This window comes from Ovis canadensis, chromosome 10 (assembly GCF_042477335.2).
Source record: "Ovis canadensis isolate MfBH-ARS-UI-01 breed Bighorn chromosome 10, ARS-UI_OviCan_v2, whole genome shotgun sequence".
NCBI classification, from domain to species: Eukaryota; Metazoa; Chordata; class Mammalia; order Artiodactyla; family Bovidae; genus Ovis; species Ovis canadensis.
In genome coordinates, this window is record NC_091254.1 from 37,732,435 (window position 1) to 37,748,440 (window position 16,006).

At 45.5% G+C, this 16,006-nt stretch overlaps 1 protein-coding gene across 1 annotated transcript in view; it reads right to left on the reverse strand.

Moving 5' to 3' along the window:
- Positions 1-9,022, reverse strand: part of FREM2 (FRAS1 related extracellular matrix 2) — a 156,795-nt gene extending 147,773 nt beyond the window's left edge. The window contains exon 1 of the mRNA XM_069601488.1: positions 3,573-9,022. Within this exon, the coding sequence (XP_069457589.1) occupies positions 3,573-8,745 (5,173 nt within the window). The 5' untranslated portion in view covers positions 8,746-9,022. The remainder of the gene's footprint in view (positions 1-3,572) is intronic.
- Positions 9,023-16,006: the final 6,984 nt, after the last annotated feature.

Consider the following 16,006-nt stretch of genomic DNA (forward strand, 5'->3'; position numbering starts at 1 on the left):
GCTATGCAGGAGACATAGGTTGAAACCCTGGGTTGGGAAGATCCCCTGGAGAAGGCAATGGCAACCCACTCCAGTATTCTTGCCCGGGAAATCCATGGACAGAGGAGCCTGGTGGGATACTGTCCATGGAGTCACAAAGAGTCAGACACGACTGAGCGCCTGAATATATATTATGTTTATATATATATAAACACTTTCCTCTTAAGGTACGAAAGTAATAAAAAGATAAAAACCTAATAGCCAAAATACTGTCTTTTTAAAGTAAACTTAGGATAATTAACTAGATTTTCTTCTTGCTCTTAAACTTGCGTCAGATTTATTTCAGTTTATCTACACAATCATTTCATGTTTTTTTAAAAATTCTAAATTAATTGACATTCCTGGTAACCACACCCTGGTTACCTTTGGGGAAATTTCTGAAAGTGATAAATCATCTCCCATAAGATATTACTATGTATCTGTTGTAGAGAAAAAAAATCCTGGTACTTGAGACCTGCGGTGGACGGAGCAAAGAAGCATTACCTTGACAAAACATGAAGTTTGAAAAGAACTAAAAAATTTCCCTAATTTGTCTAATTCTACCTGGGTTACTTTTCCTAATAGTGAAAGTTAATAAGTTTTAGAAATCATGTCTTATTTTTTCTCTCTTAGGGACCATTTAGTCAATCTATTTGGCAATAACCTTCCCAAGCCATATATGCTAAGCTGACTTAATTCAGTGTATTGAAAATCCATCAAAATATCGTTCAGCTTGTCCCTTCAGGATAAAACAAAGAAAAAGACAGCACAGTCGTCACTTTAGACACTGCTTCCACTTCCTCTGGCAGAGGATGAAATGGTTAGATAGCATCACCGACTCAATAGACATGAATTTGAGCAAACTCTGGGAGACAGTGGAGGACAGAGGAGCCGGGTGTGCTGTAGTCCATGGGGTCACAAAGAGTAGGACACGGCTGAGCGACTGAACAACGACAACAACATTTCTTCCTCTACTGCAAGAGCAGCCATGGCAACCACTGTAACGGAGCGTTCTCTGTTTTTACTCACTCATCTAATTTCCATTATAACGCCTCTGAATCAAACAGCAGCCTCAACTTGTTGAAATGAGTCCTGTGTGATTAAATAAAAACAATTTTCCCATGTTCCATATTTGCATTCTCATTGGAACATGATGCTTTCTCTTAAAATGTAATCTTAAAAAATTATATTCACTTTTTATAATAAACTCACAGCTACTCTATATTTACAAATGACTATAAGAAGCAATCACAGTGATTCCAAGTCAATGACAGCAATGGTCTGTACTGAAATAGCATGAGTTAATGGCTCAGTATTCAGGAAATAATATTCCAATATTTTGAGCTGTTGGACTTGGTCCATGGAATTTAAATTAAATATCTTTGCCCTATTTTCATTCAGAAATTCTTTTTTTTTTAATCACTAAAATCAGATTCTTTTTCCTGATCATAGGATTCGTTTGAAGTAACATTTTCGATCCTCTAAAGAATATCCTTTCACTATTCCTTGCATCCTCTTTCCTTTCCAAGAAAAGAAACCAGTGCAAGAGTGCATGTATCTCTATCCTCAGAAAACCTTCACACACAAGTTTCCTGCTGGTCTGGCATGACACTTGGCACCCAGAAGTTTTCCTGTCCCTGCAGGCCCTAGGATATATATTCAGGCTTTCAGCCAAGAATCAGGAGGTTGAAGGGTAGGGCTATTTGCCAGAATCTAAAACAGAGAAGCAGTTTACTTTACACCCTGCGACATTCATGTTTATTAAAGCATTTGTTATCTAAGAGTCTAACACTGTTACAGGACAATAACACTCCCCCTTGGGAAGCCCTGGGGTTTAACTCCATCTCGAACCCACAGAGCTCACACAGGAGAGATCTGGTTTCCATTCTGACAAGGGTGAGATTTTCATGAAAGCAACCCAAAGCTCTTTGTAATGAAAGTTGCACATTCTAGAAAACAGAGGTCTAACTCCCAAGCCAGCAGATTGAATGGGCTTCTCCCTTTAGTCACTGAGTAACTCTGCACAGGTCACCTGCCCTTCCTGTCTCAGACTCTGTGGACACACAAAGAAAGTCAAGGTTACAAAAATGCATTCATCTCCGAGAATGCAGATACTCGAGGCAATGCAGTTTGTTACTGTGTTTGACACAGGGCAGAGAGGTTTGAAATGAGAAAATAATTTCCTCCTCCTACTAATTTTGTTAAAATATCTTTAGGCTCTTAACAATGAACTGGATATATATTTTGGTGATGGGCTTTCTGTCTTCTTGCTTGTGCTAAGTCACTTCAGTCGTGTCTGACTCTTCGCGACCCCAGACTCCTCTGTCCATTAGGTTCTCCAGGCAAGAACACTGGAGCGAGTCGCCATGCCCTCCTCCAGGGGACTTCCCAACCCAGGGATCAAACCCGTGTCTCTTACGTCTCCTGCATTAGCAGGCAGGTTCTTTACCGCTAGTGCCACCTGGTCTTATACATTATTAAATATACTTTCTTTCCTTGTGTGGTTCAGGTAACGTGCCTTGTACGTATATAATCATTCTAAATCTAGATAAGTGTTTACCCATTATATCTTTGGACAGGTGTTAGTCTCATAAGATCTTATAAAAATTCTAAAATCTACAAAGTAAATATAAACACATCTTTCTATTTTCATTACAAAGTTGCTAACAACAATAACAGTCTTAGAACAACCCTCTAAAAAGCAATCAAATTAATACAAATTGGAAGGGTCTATTTGAATGGTAACACACTGATTTGCTCAGTCATGTCAGACTCTGCAATTCCACAGTCTATAGCTCCCAGGCTCCTCTATCCGTGGAATTTCCCAGGCAAGAGTACTGAAGTGGATTGCTATTTTCTACTCCAAGGGATCTTCCTGATCCAGGGATGGAACCTGTGTCTCTTGTGTCTCCCGCATTAGCAGATGAATTCTTGACCACTGCACCACCCGGGAGGCCCCTATTTGAATGGTGGCTGTTAATAATAATAATGTGGATTCAGAAAATTTAGAAAGCACATCCTTTTCTAAGATGCTGACATGCTTCATGAACTGTCTTCCGCATATAAAACAGGTCGCTCAGAGGAAAACTGGGGCTGATGGAACACAGTTGAAAAGCCTGTTTCAAATTTAATTCACCGAAGTTCAGCTCTTTCTTTGGCATCTTAGCTTATATTTTCAAAATACAATACTCCTACTAATGAAGGTCACTACCGTGGGACATATGGCAAGAAGGGAGCTGTTCTCTTAGGAAACAGAGTCCCTGTATTTTCGCCTTTCCTTTATTTCCCTTTCCTTCTCTTTCCTTGGACTCTATTTTTTAATTTAATTATTTTTGGCAGCACTATGTGGCACATGGGATCTTAGTTCCTGGACCAGCGATCAAACCCACACCCCGTGCGTTGGAAGCATGGAGTCTTAACCACTAGACCACCAGGGAAGTCCTCCCTGGCCTCTAATTTGATGCTCTACTTACAAAGTTATCAGTGACAGCCATTTCTCAAGAAGTAAGACTTGGAGTGCCCTTTGATTATAAAGAAAGAAAAGTGAACCATACCTTGCGTAAACTCAGTCACACTGTGGTTGCCTTGGCCCAGGTTGAGGAGATATCCATGTCGGGGGGCCTCCGTCACAATAAACCGGAGAGAAACATGCAAGCTGTCTCTGTCCTCTGCTTTCAATACTTTACTTGTGATCATGAACCCCAAGTGGCCTGTGGCAAGAGTGCGAAGCGTAGAGGCCCCTTTGTTCACTACAATTTGGGGGACTCTGTTGTCAACAGCTAAGACCCGGATCTTCATTACTTGGGGTCTTCTTGTTTCAAATGCTGTATCAGGAAAAACATAGAACTCTGTATGGGAACCATCAGTCACTGTGAAGGAGAAGCTGTCTTCACTTGACTCAGTACCATCATGTCTGTAGCTGATTAAGTTTTCATTCAAGTCCTGCTTGGTAAAAATCATGGCGGGTCTGGTATTGTTGAACAGGAGTTGACCATGAACAGGCACCTGGGTGACAGTGAATTTCAAAAGTTTGTCTGGGGTATCCCTGTCTTCCACAGTGAGTTCAAAGGGAGTAATCAGCTTCTTTTCACCTTCGCTGACAACCAGGTTATGGATGGTGACCACTGGCTTTTTGTTGTCCACATCGCTGATGGAGATACGGAATGTCCGGAAGACAGGGTTACGTCCATCAGTGACTTGAAACTCAAAACTGTCCATCTTTACCTCATCATCAGCTGTGTGGATATAGTAGATTTTATTGCCAGCCAGTTGGAGCTGAGTGAAAGATGTGATAGACACTCGAGGTTGGTCTGTGCTTTCTAAGTGGCCTCTCATGGGAGCCCTGGTGATGGTAAAAACTAAGTTTTCATCAGGACTGTTCAAGTCACTAGTGCTCAGTAGATCTGTCGTAAGGGTGACCTTACCACCTTCCTTCAAGGACACCCCTTTACTTATCACATCGGGGAAGACAATGTCAGGGCTTCCAATAGACACATAAAAGTAGCGATCTATGAGTGCATTGATTCCATCAGTCACGTCAAATTTAATTAGATCCCGAATGCCCTCTTGCCCAAAATGGACATACTGAATCAAATTTCTGTCTACTTCATCCTGGGTAAAATTCATGCCCAATGTGATATTTTCAAAGACACCTGTCGGTGTTTGTCTCTGTAATAAGCCATGTCCCGGCCCAAAACGAATAATGTAAACCAAGAATTTGTCTTCAGAATCTAAATCAGTTGCCATTAATATTCTGTTGTTGATAATTTTGGTTTCCCCGATTTCTATTTCCAGTCCATTATTGATGGCCATCCTAGGGGTCTCGTCATCAACAGGAATAACCATAATGAGGACCGTCTTTTCCACAGAGTGCCTACCATCTGTGAGTTTAATCACGAAACTGTCTTCCTGAGTCTCAGAGTCATCGTGCTCATAAATGATGCTGGAACTCTCTATGATCTGGTCCAAGGTGAAGCTTTCCACCAAAACCGTGCCGTTTATCAGCTGGTTCATGATGTGACCGTGGGTGGGAACCTTGGTAATAGTGAAAGTTAAGTCATCTGGGGGAACATCAGCATCAGCGGCATTGAGGATGGGTGTATCAACCACCAGACTCATGCCTTCCATCACCATAAATTCCCTGATGAATATTTCTGGCTGTTCATCGTTGGTGGGAATGATTACAATGGGGAAAAAATGTCTCTCTGAAAAGTTAATGCCATCAGAACAGCGAAATATAAATCTGTCTTCCACTGGTTCTACTCCTTTATGGACACTCTGGACGTAGTTTATGTGACCTTGCCTGAGATCTTTCAGAGTGAAAGCACTTATAGCAATTCCTGCTCTTGATTTTTCAGAGCCAGGGGCTGGAGAGATGTTCTCCACGTAACCCGAGGTAGGCTGAATGATGATGGTGCACAAGATGTCATCATTGAGAGAATCGATGTCTTCAGCACTTATGTGCATTGAGGTTATAACGCTTTTATCGCCTTCCAGAACGATCAACTGTTCACCTACAGAAATTTCTGGGGCCTGGCTGTCAACAGGGAGGATGGTCACCCACACGGTAACTCCTTGGATAGTGTTACCACCTATTCTCCATTCTTGAGACATATCCGACAGACTCAGGTTGAAAGAGTCTTCTTTGGGCAAGAGACCTATCTCCCCACTTGTGTGAGAGTAGACAACGGAGCCCTCCAAGATGTCTCTTTGGGTAAACTGCTCTGCTGGAACTCCATTGACCAAGATTTCTCCATATAGGGGTGCATCTTCCAAGAGGAAAGTCAACATCAAATCATCAGCGTCCCCATTGGTCCCCCTGATAACATTGGCAGTGATTTCAGTAGCCCCATTTTCTAAAACGTCTAGATAGGACCCCAGAGTGCCTGCAGGAAGGCTCAGCACAGGCAGCTCACCGTCCATGAGCCGGACATTCACTCTGAGAGTGATGGGTACCACGTGGTGTCCATCACTGACCTCCAAGGAGCAGCTATCGGTCAGAGACTCAGCCTCATTATGGGCGTAGGAAATCCGACCCTGTTTTATGTCCTCCAAGTGGAAAATCCCACCAACATGCAGTACCTGTCCAGACAGCTTCATGTGGCCATGTTTGGGCACCTGTATGAGAGTGAAGGTGATGTGGGCCACATCAGTGTCCACATCATTCACACCCAACTCAGTCTCACTCAGGATGTGATGGCTCTTCTCCTGAACGGTGAAGCCAGTGTTGAGGATTTCGGGTGGCTGGTTGTCCACTGGCTGCAAGTAAAAGGTGAAGGTGCCTGGAGCCACGTTCCCAGCTTGGTCCTCCACCTGGAACTGAAACTGGGCCACTCGGGCAGCCACTCCCAGCTCCTGATCTGGAGGCCTGTAAGCAATTTTATGGTGGTTGACCTGAGCTTGTGTAAAATGGGCCACCACCACCGAAGGATCGTCAGTCAGGACCAAGGTGCCCAACGGGGCTGGTGAGTGGTTTTCATCTGTGTCCATCGGGGGCTGGGTCACCGTGTAACGGAGTTCTCTGTCATCTGTGTCCAGGTCCGTGTAGCGTAGCCACTTCTTCCTCAGTGGTGTGAGCTGGGATTCCTGTACCACCATCCGAAGGGGACAGCCACTGCCCAGCTCAGGAGGGAGGCGGTCCACGGGATGAATGCGTATCACGAACCTCTGTAGCCCAGACTTATTAGGGGGGTCATGGTTATCCTGGACACGAAATGTGAACTGGTCAATCACTGGCCCAGGACTGTGGGGCCCAGAGTGCCTGTAGAAAAGTCTCCCCTCGGTTATGTCTCGCTGCCGCCACTCTGTCACTGTTTTCTCATAGAACACTCCCTGTTTTCTCCAAGGGCTCCCGAGAAGCATCTCCTCCCCCTGGGGAGGATGGGTCTGGCGGAGAAGCAGATGCCCTGCAGTGGAGGAGGGTGCCTCGAGCACAAAAAGCAGCAAAGAGTCCTCTGAGTCCATGTCAGTTGCACTCAGAGCTTGGGGCAGGATGGGCACAGTTTCACCCTCTGCCAGCGTCAGCCCCGTGTTGGCATTGAGGACTGGTGGCTGGTCATCCACAGGCACTAAGGTGATGGGGAACAGAAACTGCACCTGGTGCCTGCGTCCTCCGTCCACCATTCGGAGTATGAGGTTGTCACTTAGTGAGCCGTCTTTGTCATCGTGATGGTAGACCACTCGGCCGGCTGCTAGCTCAGCTACAGTAAAGGTCTTAGGGGCAGAGTTGCCACTGGAGGCACCCAGAAGGACAAGCTGACCATGCCGGAGCCCAGCCACCACCTCTAGCTGTACGGCCTCTAAGTCGTCTTCATCACTGATGACCAAGTTTTGTGGTCCACTACCTGCAGGGCCAGTGAGGGGCCGAGACTGGCCCTCGTAGAGAATGAGACCAGTGTTCCGGGTGACCACTGGAGCCAGTGTGTTCATGGGCTTCACCACTACCATGAAGGAAAAAGGATCGGAGGCAGCACCTTCCGGGTCCACTACTTCCAGCTCGAGTTCAAAGAGACGCTCCTGGTCAGAGTCTTCCGAGGGGGGCTGATAGGCAATCTTCAGGAGGTGCAAATCCCTCTGAGTGAAGGAGGAGAGGGGCAGGCTGCGGTCGTCAGTGCTCACCAGGAAGCCCTGGCCGGGCTGGAATGGAGAGGTGAGATTGAAGATCAGCAAGTCTGGGGCACTCTCAGCATCCTCGGCTGCCAGCATGTCTGGGGTCAGGGCGGTCAGGACAAACTGGTCCACCTCCATCATCATCATGGCCACAAAGCTGGGCTTGGGGGCAGTGTTCTCAGCCCCTCCTCGGATTCTCACCAGCACTTGGAAGTGCTCGCGCTTCAAAGCCGGGCTGCCCACAGGAGACCCTCGCGATCGCAGCTCCACCACCATGGGCACCCAGTCCCTGTTCGGAGAGCGACTGGGGGCGGTGTGGCGGTAGCGCACGCCCAGCTCCTGGAATGCTTTGCAGTCCATCAGGAGGGGCTCCTGGGTGTCCCCCTTGCTGGCCGGGCCCGGGACCTGCGGGTAGTGAAGAAGTTCCCCGTAGCGAGGCAGCGCGCCCAAACCAGACAGGATGCCCACGCGACACTCCTCGGTCTCAGGCTGGTAGGCGAATTCCAGGCTCCGCGCGTCCAGGGCGTTGCTGGTCCCCAGCAGCTCCTCCACGACCAGGGGCAGGTTTCGCGTCACAACCTCCAGCTGGGTGAAGACCACCTCCACCTCCAGCACCAAGGGGAGCACGGCCGCCCCTCCCGGCGCGTCGTAGCGCAGCTGCAGCCGGACTCGATCCCGCGACGGGCTGCGCGCGCCCAGGTGCGAGTAGCGCACCTCTCCCGCGCCGAAGTCGCAGGGGAAACGCTTGGGACTCAGGCGGCCGGGCCGCTGGGCCAGAGCGTCGTTGTCTAGCACGGTCACTGCGCACCGATCCCCCGGTTGCACCTGCAGCACTAGGTCCTGCAACGGATCCAGCCAGACCTCACGGCCGAAGGGCACCCGGAGCCCGCGGTTCGCCAGCACTATGGCTTCTTCGGCGGGGACCCCTGCAACCCCCGCGAGGTCCGGGGACAGCACGGCCCGGCCGGGGTCAGGGGGCTGTGCCCGGACGCGGCTTACCAGCGACAGGAGAAGCAGCAGCACCAACCCGGGCGGCGTCGGGGGCGTCGGTGGGGACTTGGTGGGGTTTCCTGCGGGGCGCGTGCGCTCGGTTACCCCGGGGGTCCCGGTGGCTCGCATGGTCCGGTTGTGACGGCTCAGCCCGGTCCCCTGGAGAGCGCACTCAGTCCCAGTCCCGGGCAGGAGGTGAGAGCGTCCTCCGGAAAGTGCCAGCAACTCCGCACGGCGCCCGCGGGGTCTCGCTGTAGCCGAGGCTGGACCAGAAGGATGGGAAAGTGGCCCGGCGCGGTCCAGGCTGGAGCTGCGCGGGGAGGCTACACCATCCCGGCCGGCCCAGCTCCACGGCTCGCGACTCAGACGCGCGGAGAACCGAGTCTCCTCCACTCCTCCTTTCCAGGTCCCGGGACCCTGAGCTTTGAGGGAAATCCCACCCCTCGCACCCCCTTACTCCAGTCCTCCCAGGAGGCCAATCGTGAGTCCGGGGAGGAGGCCCCGAGACCAGGGTTGGGTAGCGACTCCTGCCAATCAGGTGCTGGGGGCCGAGGCGGGGAAACCGCGCGCAGGGGAGGAGATAGAAGGCGCAACAGGTTGTCCTGGAAGTGAGGGGGCTCCCTTCTTTCTGGGCTGCTAGGGTTGAGACTTCAACCTCCTGCGATCCACGAGAAGCCCCATTTTACCTCCCACTCCCCAACTCCAATGGGAACCTGCTCAGGGAATGTTTATTTCTCTCTGAAACTTGAAAACCCAAGAGGCGAGTTAGAAGCAACGTGGCTGGAGTTTGAATCAAAACCCAGGGCAGTAAAGGGAGGAACTCGGGAGCAAATTTGCATAAGAAGGAGAGCTGGAATTAAAAGCAAAACTAGAGGAGACGGAGCCTCCCCTCGCCCCCTGCTGTCTCCTTGTAAATTATGACGGGTACAGTTCTCGGGACTGGTGAGATTTCAACAAGCCCCCGCTTTGCAACCAAATTTTATAGCGAAAGGAGAAAGGCTTTTGGAAAGGGTGAGAAATGCAGTCAGATCGAAATCGCGAGGGTCGCCCCAAAGAGTAAGTTCTGGGGAGTGTAGCCCCAGGCTCTTCCAAAGCCCGCTGTTGGGGCAGCTGTCATTAAAGACGTTCCTGTTCTCTTCGCAGTAATTAGACCAAGTACGAACTAAACCCGCCTGTCAGCATCACGGTTCTTGGCATGCCGAGAGAACTGATAAATATCCGGAGGGCGAGCTAAAATAGGTGAGCTCCCTTCAGCAGCCGGTTTTGAAGCCTGACTCGAGCTCTGCCTGCCCCCTGGTGTTTGTCGGGTTTCAGAAGTGCGGAGATTCCCGTCCGGAAAGGTTTTCTAATTGCTTCTCTCCTCCTTGAACCCTCACAATTAAGACGCTACCGTTTTCACATTTGTTCTTTAAGCAGTCTTGCTTTTCCTGAGCAAAATGTTTTATTTTAGGTCACATTCTTTTCTCTCCAATAATACAAATCAGATAATTAGTTGGAATATCAAATTGAAATAATGGTGAAATAATGGTCATTCTGCCCTGTTCCTGCTCAAGGGTATTTTAGATTTGGGGGTGGGGGTGGGGAGGAAGTGTAAGACGGTGTTAAGTCCTTTTACACTTCGGTCCAAATGGAAGATGTAAGATACATTGTTGTTGTTTAGTCGCTAAGTCCTGTCCGATTCTTTGAGACCCCATGGACTGTAGCCCCGCCAGGCTTCTCTGCCCATGGAATTTTCCAGGCAAGAATACTGGAGTGGGTTGCCATTTCCTTCTCCAGGGGATCTTTCTGACCCAGAGATCAAACCAGCGTCTCCTGTTTGGCAGGTGGGTTCTTTACCACTGAGCCACCAGGGAAGCCTTTAAGATGCATATGGGGTTACATTTCGGTGAGAAGCATTTATCCCTTTAACCGTTTGGTGCTTCTAACCGGAGCTCCTCCAGTTTAGGGTTTTGATCCCTACCTGCAGCATTGAGAGCTATTTTCCAAGACTGAGCATCACCTCTACACAAGCATTGTTGAGTGATGTCAGAGTCGGCTCCAGGAAGCCCACTGGGCAGCCTCTGCGCCTGGGAGTGGAGAGGGAGAGAGTTTAAGTGAGCCTCTTATCCAAACAAATAACATTTAGTTAGCTGAATATATTTCAGCCTATTGTACTTTGAACTCCTGTGTACAACTCATACATGCATTTTACAATTTAGTACAAAATGGACATCCAGGAACACAGAAGGGGTGTGACTAATCTTTTAAACATGAGAAAATCCCCATCCAACTCTTCACCAATTTCTGATCTGTTTTGGTATTATTTTATAATTTAGTATCCTTGTTTATTATTATGTACAAAATTCAAAAGGAAAATTCTATGATGTTCTATTCACAAATAAAATGAACTGGAAGATGCCAAATGAAAAGGGACATCATTTTCAGAATATGGTTCTTTATGTGTTGTATTTCAAATCCTGGTTATGGGTCTTGATTGAAAAATGTCAGGCATCGTGGCTGCGGGTTCCTTCTGACCAGTGAGACCACCAGCCTGACCCCTGGTGCTTCCCAATGGCTGGAGGGCTTTCCTTTCTTCCTTTTAAAGTCCAACTCTGTTTGACTTGCAAGCAATGATAAGATCAGCATTTGAGGTATGGCAGTCTGCCTGAAGGGCAGAGTTCAATATTTTGTTTCATGGTAAGAAGAATAGAGGTCCACATTTATTTTCAAGTAGCCTAAGGAAATCAGTAAATTATAATTTTTTTGACTTTTTAATTTAGCTTGCCTTGATTGAGGTGAAGGAGTGACTCTTAGAAATTATTTTTGGTAAATATCTTAGGTACTTGTGTTTTTTTTAAATTACACAGAAAGTAACACATACATTTATTTACTTAAATGTATTTTGCATTGATGATCATTGATAAAATAGTGAAATATTAAATTCTCATCTGAAAGCAGATTATTGATGGTAATGATCCCTCATTAGGATGAATACCTCAGTGTTAAAATATTTCTATACTTAAATTGGCAAAGAAATATTTTATGACCAACACTTGCAAATCTTAAGAAATAAATAAGTTGACAAACATGTAGTTTTTTAAAAATGCCAAGCTTAAGTCTTCAGTTCTTGCCTTTTAAAGCTTTTGAACACCTGCTGTATATATTCTGGGGAAAATATCCTTTACAATAAAATTTTAAATTTATGTACTCTGTGGAACACACACCAAAATGTCTCCTCAAACCTACTTAAAGCTAAGTTTATTGATTGTTAAAACTCAAAGGATCTCTGACCTAAGGTTATACAGCCAAGAACTTGTTGTGTTGTAAAATGAAAGATGCAGGCAAGATATTCAGGTAGAAATGGGGTAGTAGGTTTGGGGCTCTTACGTCAGATGCGCTAAAGACACACGTGGTCACATTTTGATTGTTTCAGAGTAGTTTCTCAGTTTATTTCACCTCTCTTATGTTCTGCTACTGGCTCAAAAGACTACTAGAAGAGATTGCCCGATAGGCATCTTAAAAGTGCTTACAGACGAGTGATTAAAGTTTTAGATAAAACATCTGTAATAGTTCTCAATAGAATTGTATTTGATAGTTTCAGAACCACAGCTTACTATAAATCCAAACCTAACTAATTTCAGAGCAGTGCTGAAAGGGTAAACAGCCTTGTGCTGGTTGACCAAAAGCTGGATTTCAGCCTTGGCTCTGACATCCACTAAGTGACTTGCAGCGGTCCCCCTTTGTTTAGCAACCAGTCTCCTCAACTATAAACCAAGGCCCTCAGTCTGTGTGAACAAATTCATCTTTGGTAATATTTTGATTTTTGGTGTTTGGTGCCTTAAACCAAATTTATGGGTGACCTTCCAGTTCTTTCCTTATGTTCTATGCTCAGAAGCAATAGTTATCATTCTTGCTGGAAAGACTGACTCCGCTAATGAAAAAATGTGACTACTACCTAGTCAGAAAATTAGAAGTCAAAGCTCGTGCCCTTTGCCAATGAATCAATTGTTTCTTTTTAGATAATATGAAACAAATTTTGCATTCATTGACATGGGTAGCTTACATACATCATTAAGTAACTATATTTTTTAATCAAAGAGAAAATAAAAATTAAAACCTAGCAATACAAAACTAAATTAAAATTCACTAGGAGGATAGATAAATTTTCAAGATGAACCTATTATAAGGTGATACACATAGTGTCATATATACCCAATCTTTTAGATAAAGCTATGCTCCAATAGGGGTCTACTCTGTGGAAAAAAGAACACTGAACTAGAAGCCAGAAACCCTTGTTTTTTTGAAGCTGGCTTTTCCACTTGCTTTGAGCTCTGGACAAGTCACTGTCTCCATCTCTAAAAAAAAGTGATTGGAGAGGAGAGAAGGAACATGAAAATATTGCCTAGACTTTCCTCATGATGCTATTGGAAAGGTGAAATATTAATAAAATATGCATGTGTTTATGTGTATGTATATATGCAAAGTTGAAATAAAGATAAATGGTCATTGCTTTCAAATACATTTCTATATCTAGAAATATGTAGATATAGATTGATCTATAGAGATAATATTCTAAATTTTTACTAAGTAAAGACGGCAAACTCTTAGTTTCTCTTTGGTTCTCCTTATCTCATTTGCTGAACTAACTTCTTAGTATCTTATATCCTGACCCAGGAATCGAACTGGGGTCTCCTGCATTGCAGGCGGATTCGTTACCAACTAAGCTATCAGGGAAGCCCCCCAAAATATTTGGGTCGGTGTGAAAGTGAAAGTCACTCAGTCATGTCCGACTCTTTGCAACCCCATGGACTATACAGTTCATGGAATTCTCCAGGCCAGAATACTGGAGTGGGTAGCCGTTCCCTTCTCCAGAGGATCTTCCCAATCCAGGGATCAAACTCAGGTCTCCTGCATTACAGGTGGATTCTTTACCAGCTGAGCCACCAGGGAAGCCCTATTAGTGAAAGTGAAGCATTTGATTGAGATCATAACAAATAATAAATCCTAACCATGTCTGGAGAAGGCAATGGCACCCCACTCTAGTACTCTTGCCTGGAAAATCCCATGGATGGAGGAGCCTGTGGGCTGAAGTCCATGGGGTCGCAAAGAGTCGGACACAACTGAGCAACTTGACTTTCACTTGTCACTTTCATGCATTGGAGAAGGAAATGGCAACCCACTCCAGAGTTCTTGCCTGGAGAATCCCAGGGACGGGGGAGCCTGGTGGGCTGCCGTCTATGGGGTCGCACAGAGTCAGACATGACTGAAGTGACTTAGAAAAAAAATAAAACCATGTCTATTAATTGTTCTATTAGTTTTCCTCTCTTGCTTGGATTTCCAGTCTTTCTAATTGCTTCCTCTTTGATTAAAATCTTGCTTGATTTTTCCTATTTTATAGAAAAACAATGTCCCTTGGTAACAGCAGCCCCTCAAGCTATGCACACATTTCTCTCTTCCTGAATTTTTTGAATCATTTGTATCTACTGTTTCAACTTTCTCACCAAACAGATTTATAAACCTGCTACAAAGTGACCTTCACCCCTCAAGTCATCTTGACCGTGATTCACCTCATTCCCTACAGCTGTGAAGTTGTAGAGACTCTCTCCACAATGCCATTCACAACAGTCCTCTCTTCCCACTCTTGTCTGTCATCATCCTAGTTCCGTTCATCACTTATTTTTCTTTTTTTAAACTTTCTTCAAATCCCAGTTTCCTGGCTGTTGAATCTGCCATTCTATGCATTGCTCCAGAAGAAAAAAAAAAAAAAAAGAAAGAAAGTTCTTTAATCGTAAGCATTTTGCTAAAATCTCTTCTAGGCTTCCAATTGCCTGTCAAGTAAGACACACTGTCTTCATCTCTATATTTTATGCTAAACTCCACATTGTTTGTTTCCCTGATGGCTCAGATGGTAAAAAAAAAATCTGCCTACAATGCGGGAGACCCAGGTTTGATCCCTGGGTTGGATCCCTGGAGAAGGGAATGGCAACCCAATCCAGGATTCTTGCCTGGAGAATTCCATGGACAGAGGAGCTTAGTGAGCTACAGTCCATGGGGTCACAAAGAGTCAGACACGATTGAGCAAGTAACACTGAGCCACTCTGTTCAGGGACTGGACTTGCCAGCACTGGGTGTGAGACAGCAGCTCTGCAAACACCACCTCTGCTTCTTTAAGATTCCAGAAGTCACGGCAGAGACTGACCAAATGAATTCTCTCTCTGTCACTGTAAGTTCACACATCCAGACAGGAGGGGATTATCCCAGCTTAAGTCACAGGCCCACATTCTAGCTGCCAAGGGCACAGGGAACCTGTGCGTCTGGCGTTTTTGTCCTCCTGGTGTTGAGTGGCTCTCTTTACACTAAGATTCACTCTGTGGGAATTTCTCACTTAGGAGAAAGAAGCCAAAGAAGCTCCAGGGAGCCAAATACAGCCACAGCACTTCATAGTAATTAAGTATCAGTATTACCATTTTATATTTGAGAAAACTCTTCCCTGGTGGCTCAGATGGAGACACAGCTGGGTTCATCCTCCCTCCCAAGTTCATGCCATTAATCACAAAATTAGAATTAAATAAATTTGATGAGATGAAAAATAAATGAATTACAATTCAAGTCATCTGACTACTGCTAATTTGTTTTTTCTTTTACATTATGAAATATGCCATTAAAAAAACAGACAAAAATCCTTGAAGCACATTTGGCAAAGGCTTCCTATGTTTCTCTTATTCAGTCAAGGGCTTACTGAGCACTGCAGAGAGGAGAAAGTGGTTCATAATAGCATCACATTTTTTTGTTTTTTAATTTGTAAGATAATTACTTTACAGTGTTGTGTTGGTTTCTGCTATACAACAAAGTGAATCAGCTATAAGCACACATATATCCCCTTCCTCTTGAGCCTCTCTCCCACCCAACCCCATCCCACTCCCAGCATCATCTTCTGATGGGCTGCACTGATAGGGATAACTAGATCCACACACTTGGAAAGCTACTCAATCCATACAACTGTGAAAATTCTTCCTTTTAAAGAAAGCAATCAAAGGAGGAAGGAGAGAGTGGCCAGGTCATTGTGCTTTGCAGGGACCTGAGCTGAACTAGCAATAAAAACTCAGCATGGCCTGAGGTTCAGCATAAATGCCTTAACTTGGCACCCTTTAACATAGTTGTCCCCAATATTTGGTTGTGTCAGATTACGATCTTTTTTTTTTTTAAATCAATGATCCTGGGATACGAATAGCTGTGGATTTTTCACCCATAAATTTAAAGCAAAACTCAGAACAAAGTGGAATTTAAGTTGAAACAAGAGACCACCACTCAGCTTAACCCAGAAGAACTAAACGAAGAACAAATAAGGGCAAAAACTCTTACTGGGATTTAAATTAAAAAAAAATGTATAGGATGACTTCTGTAGGTTTCT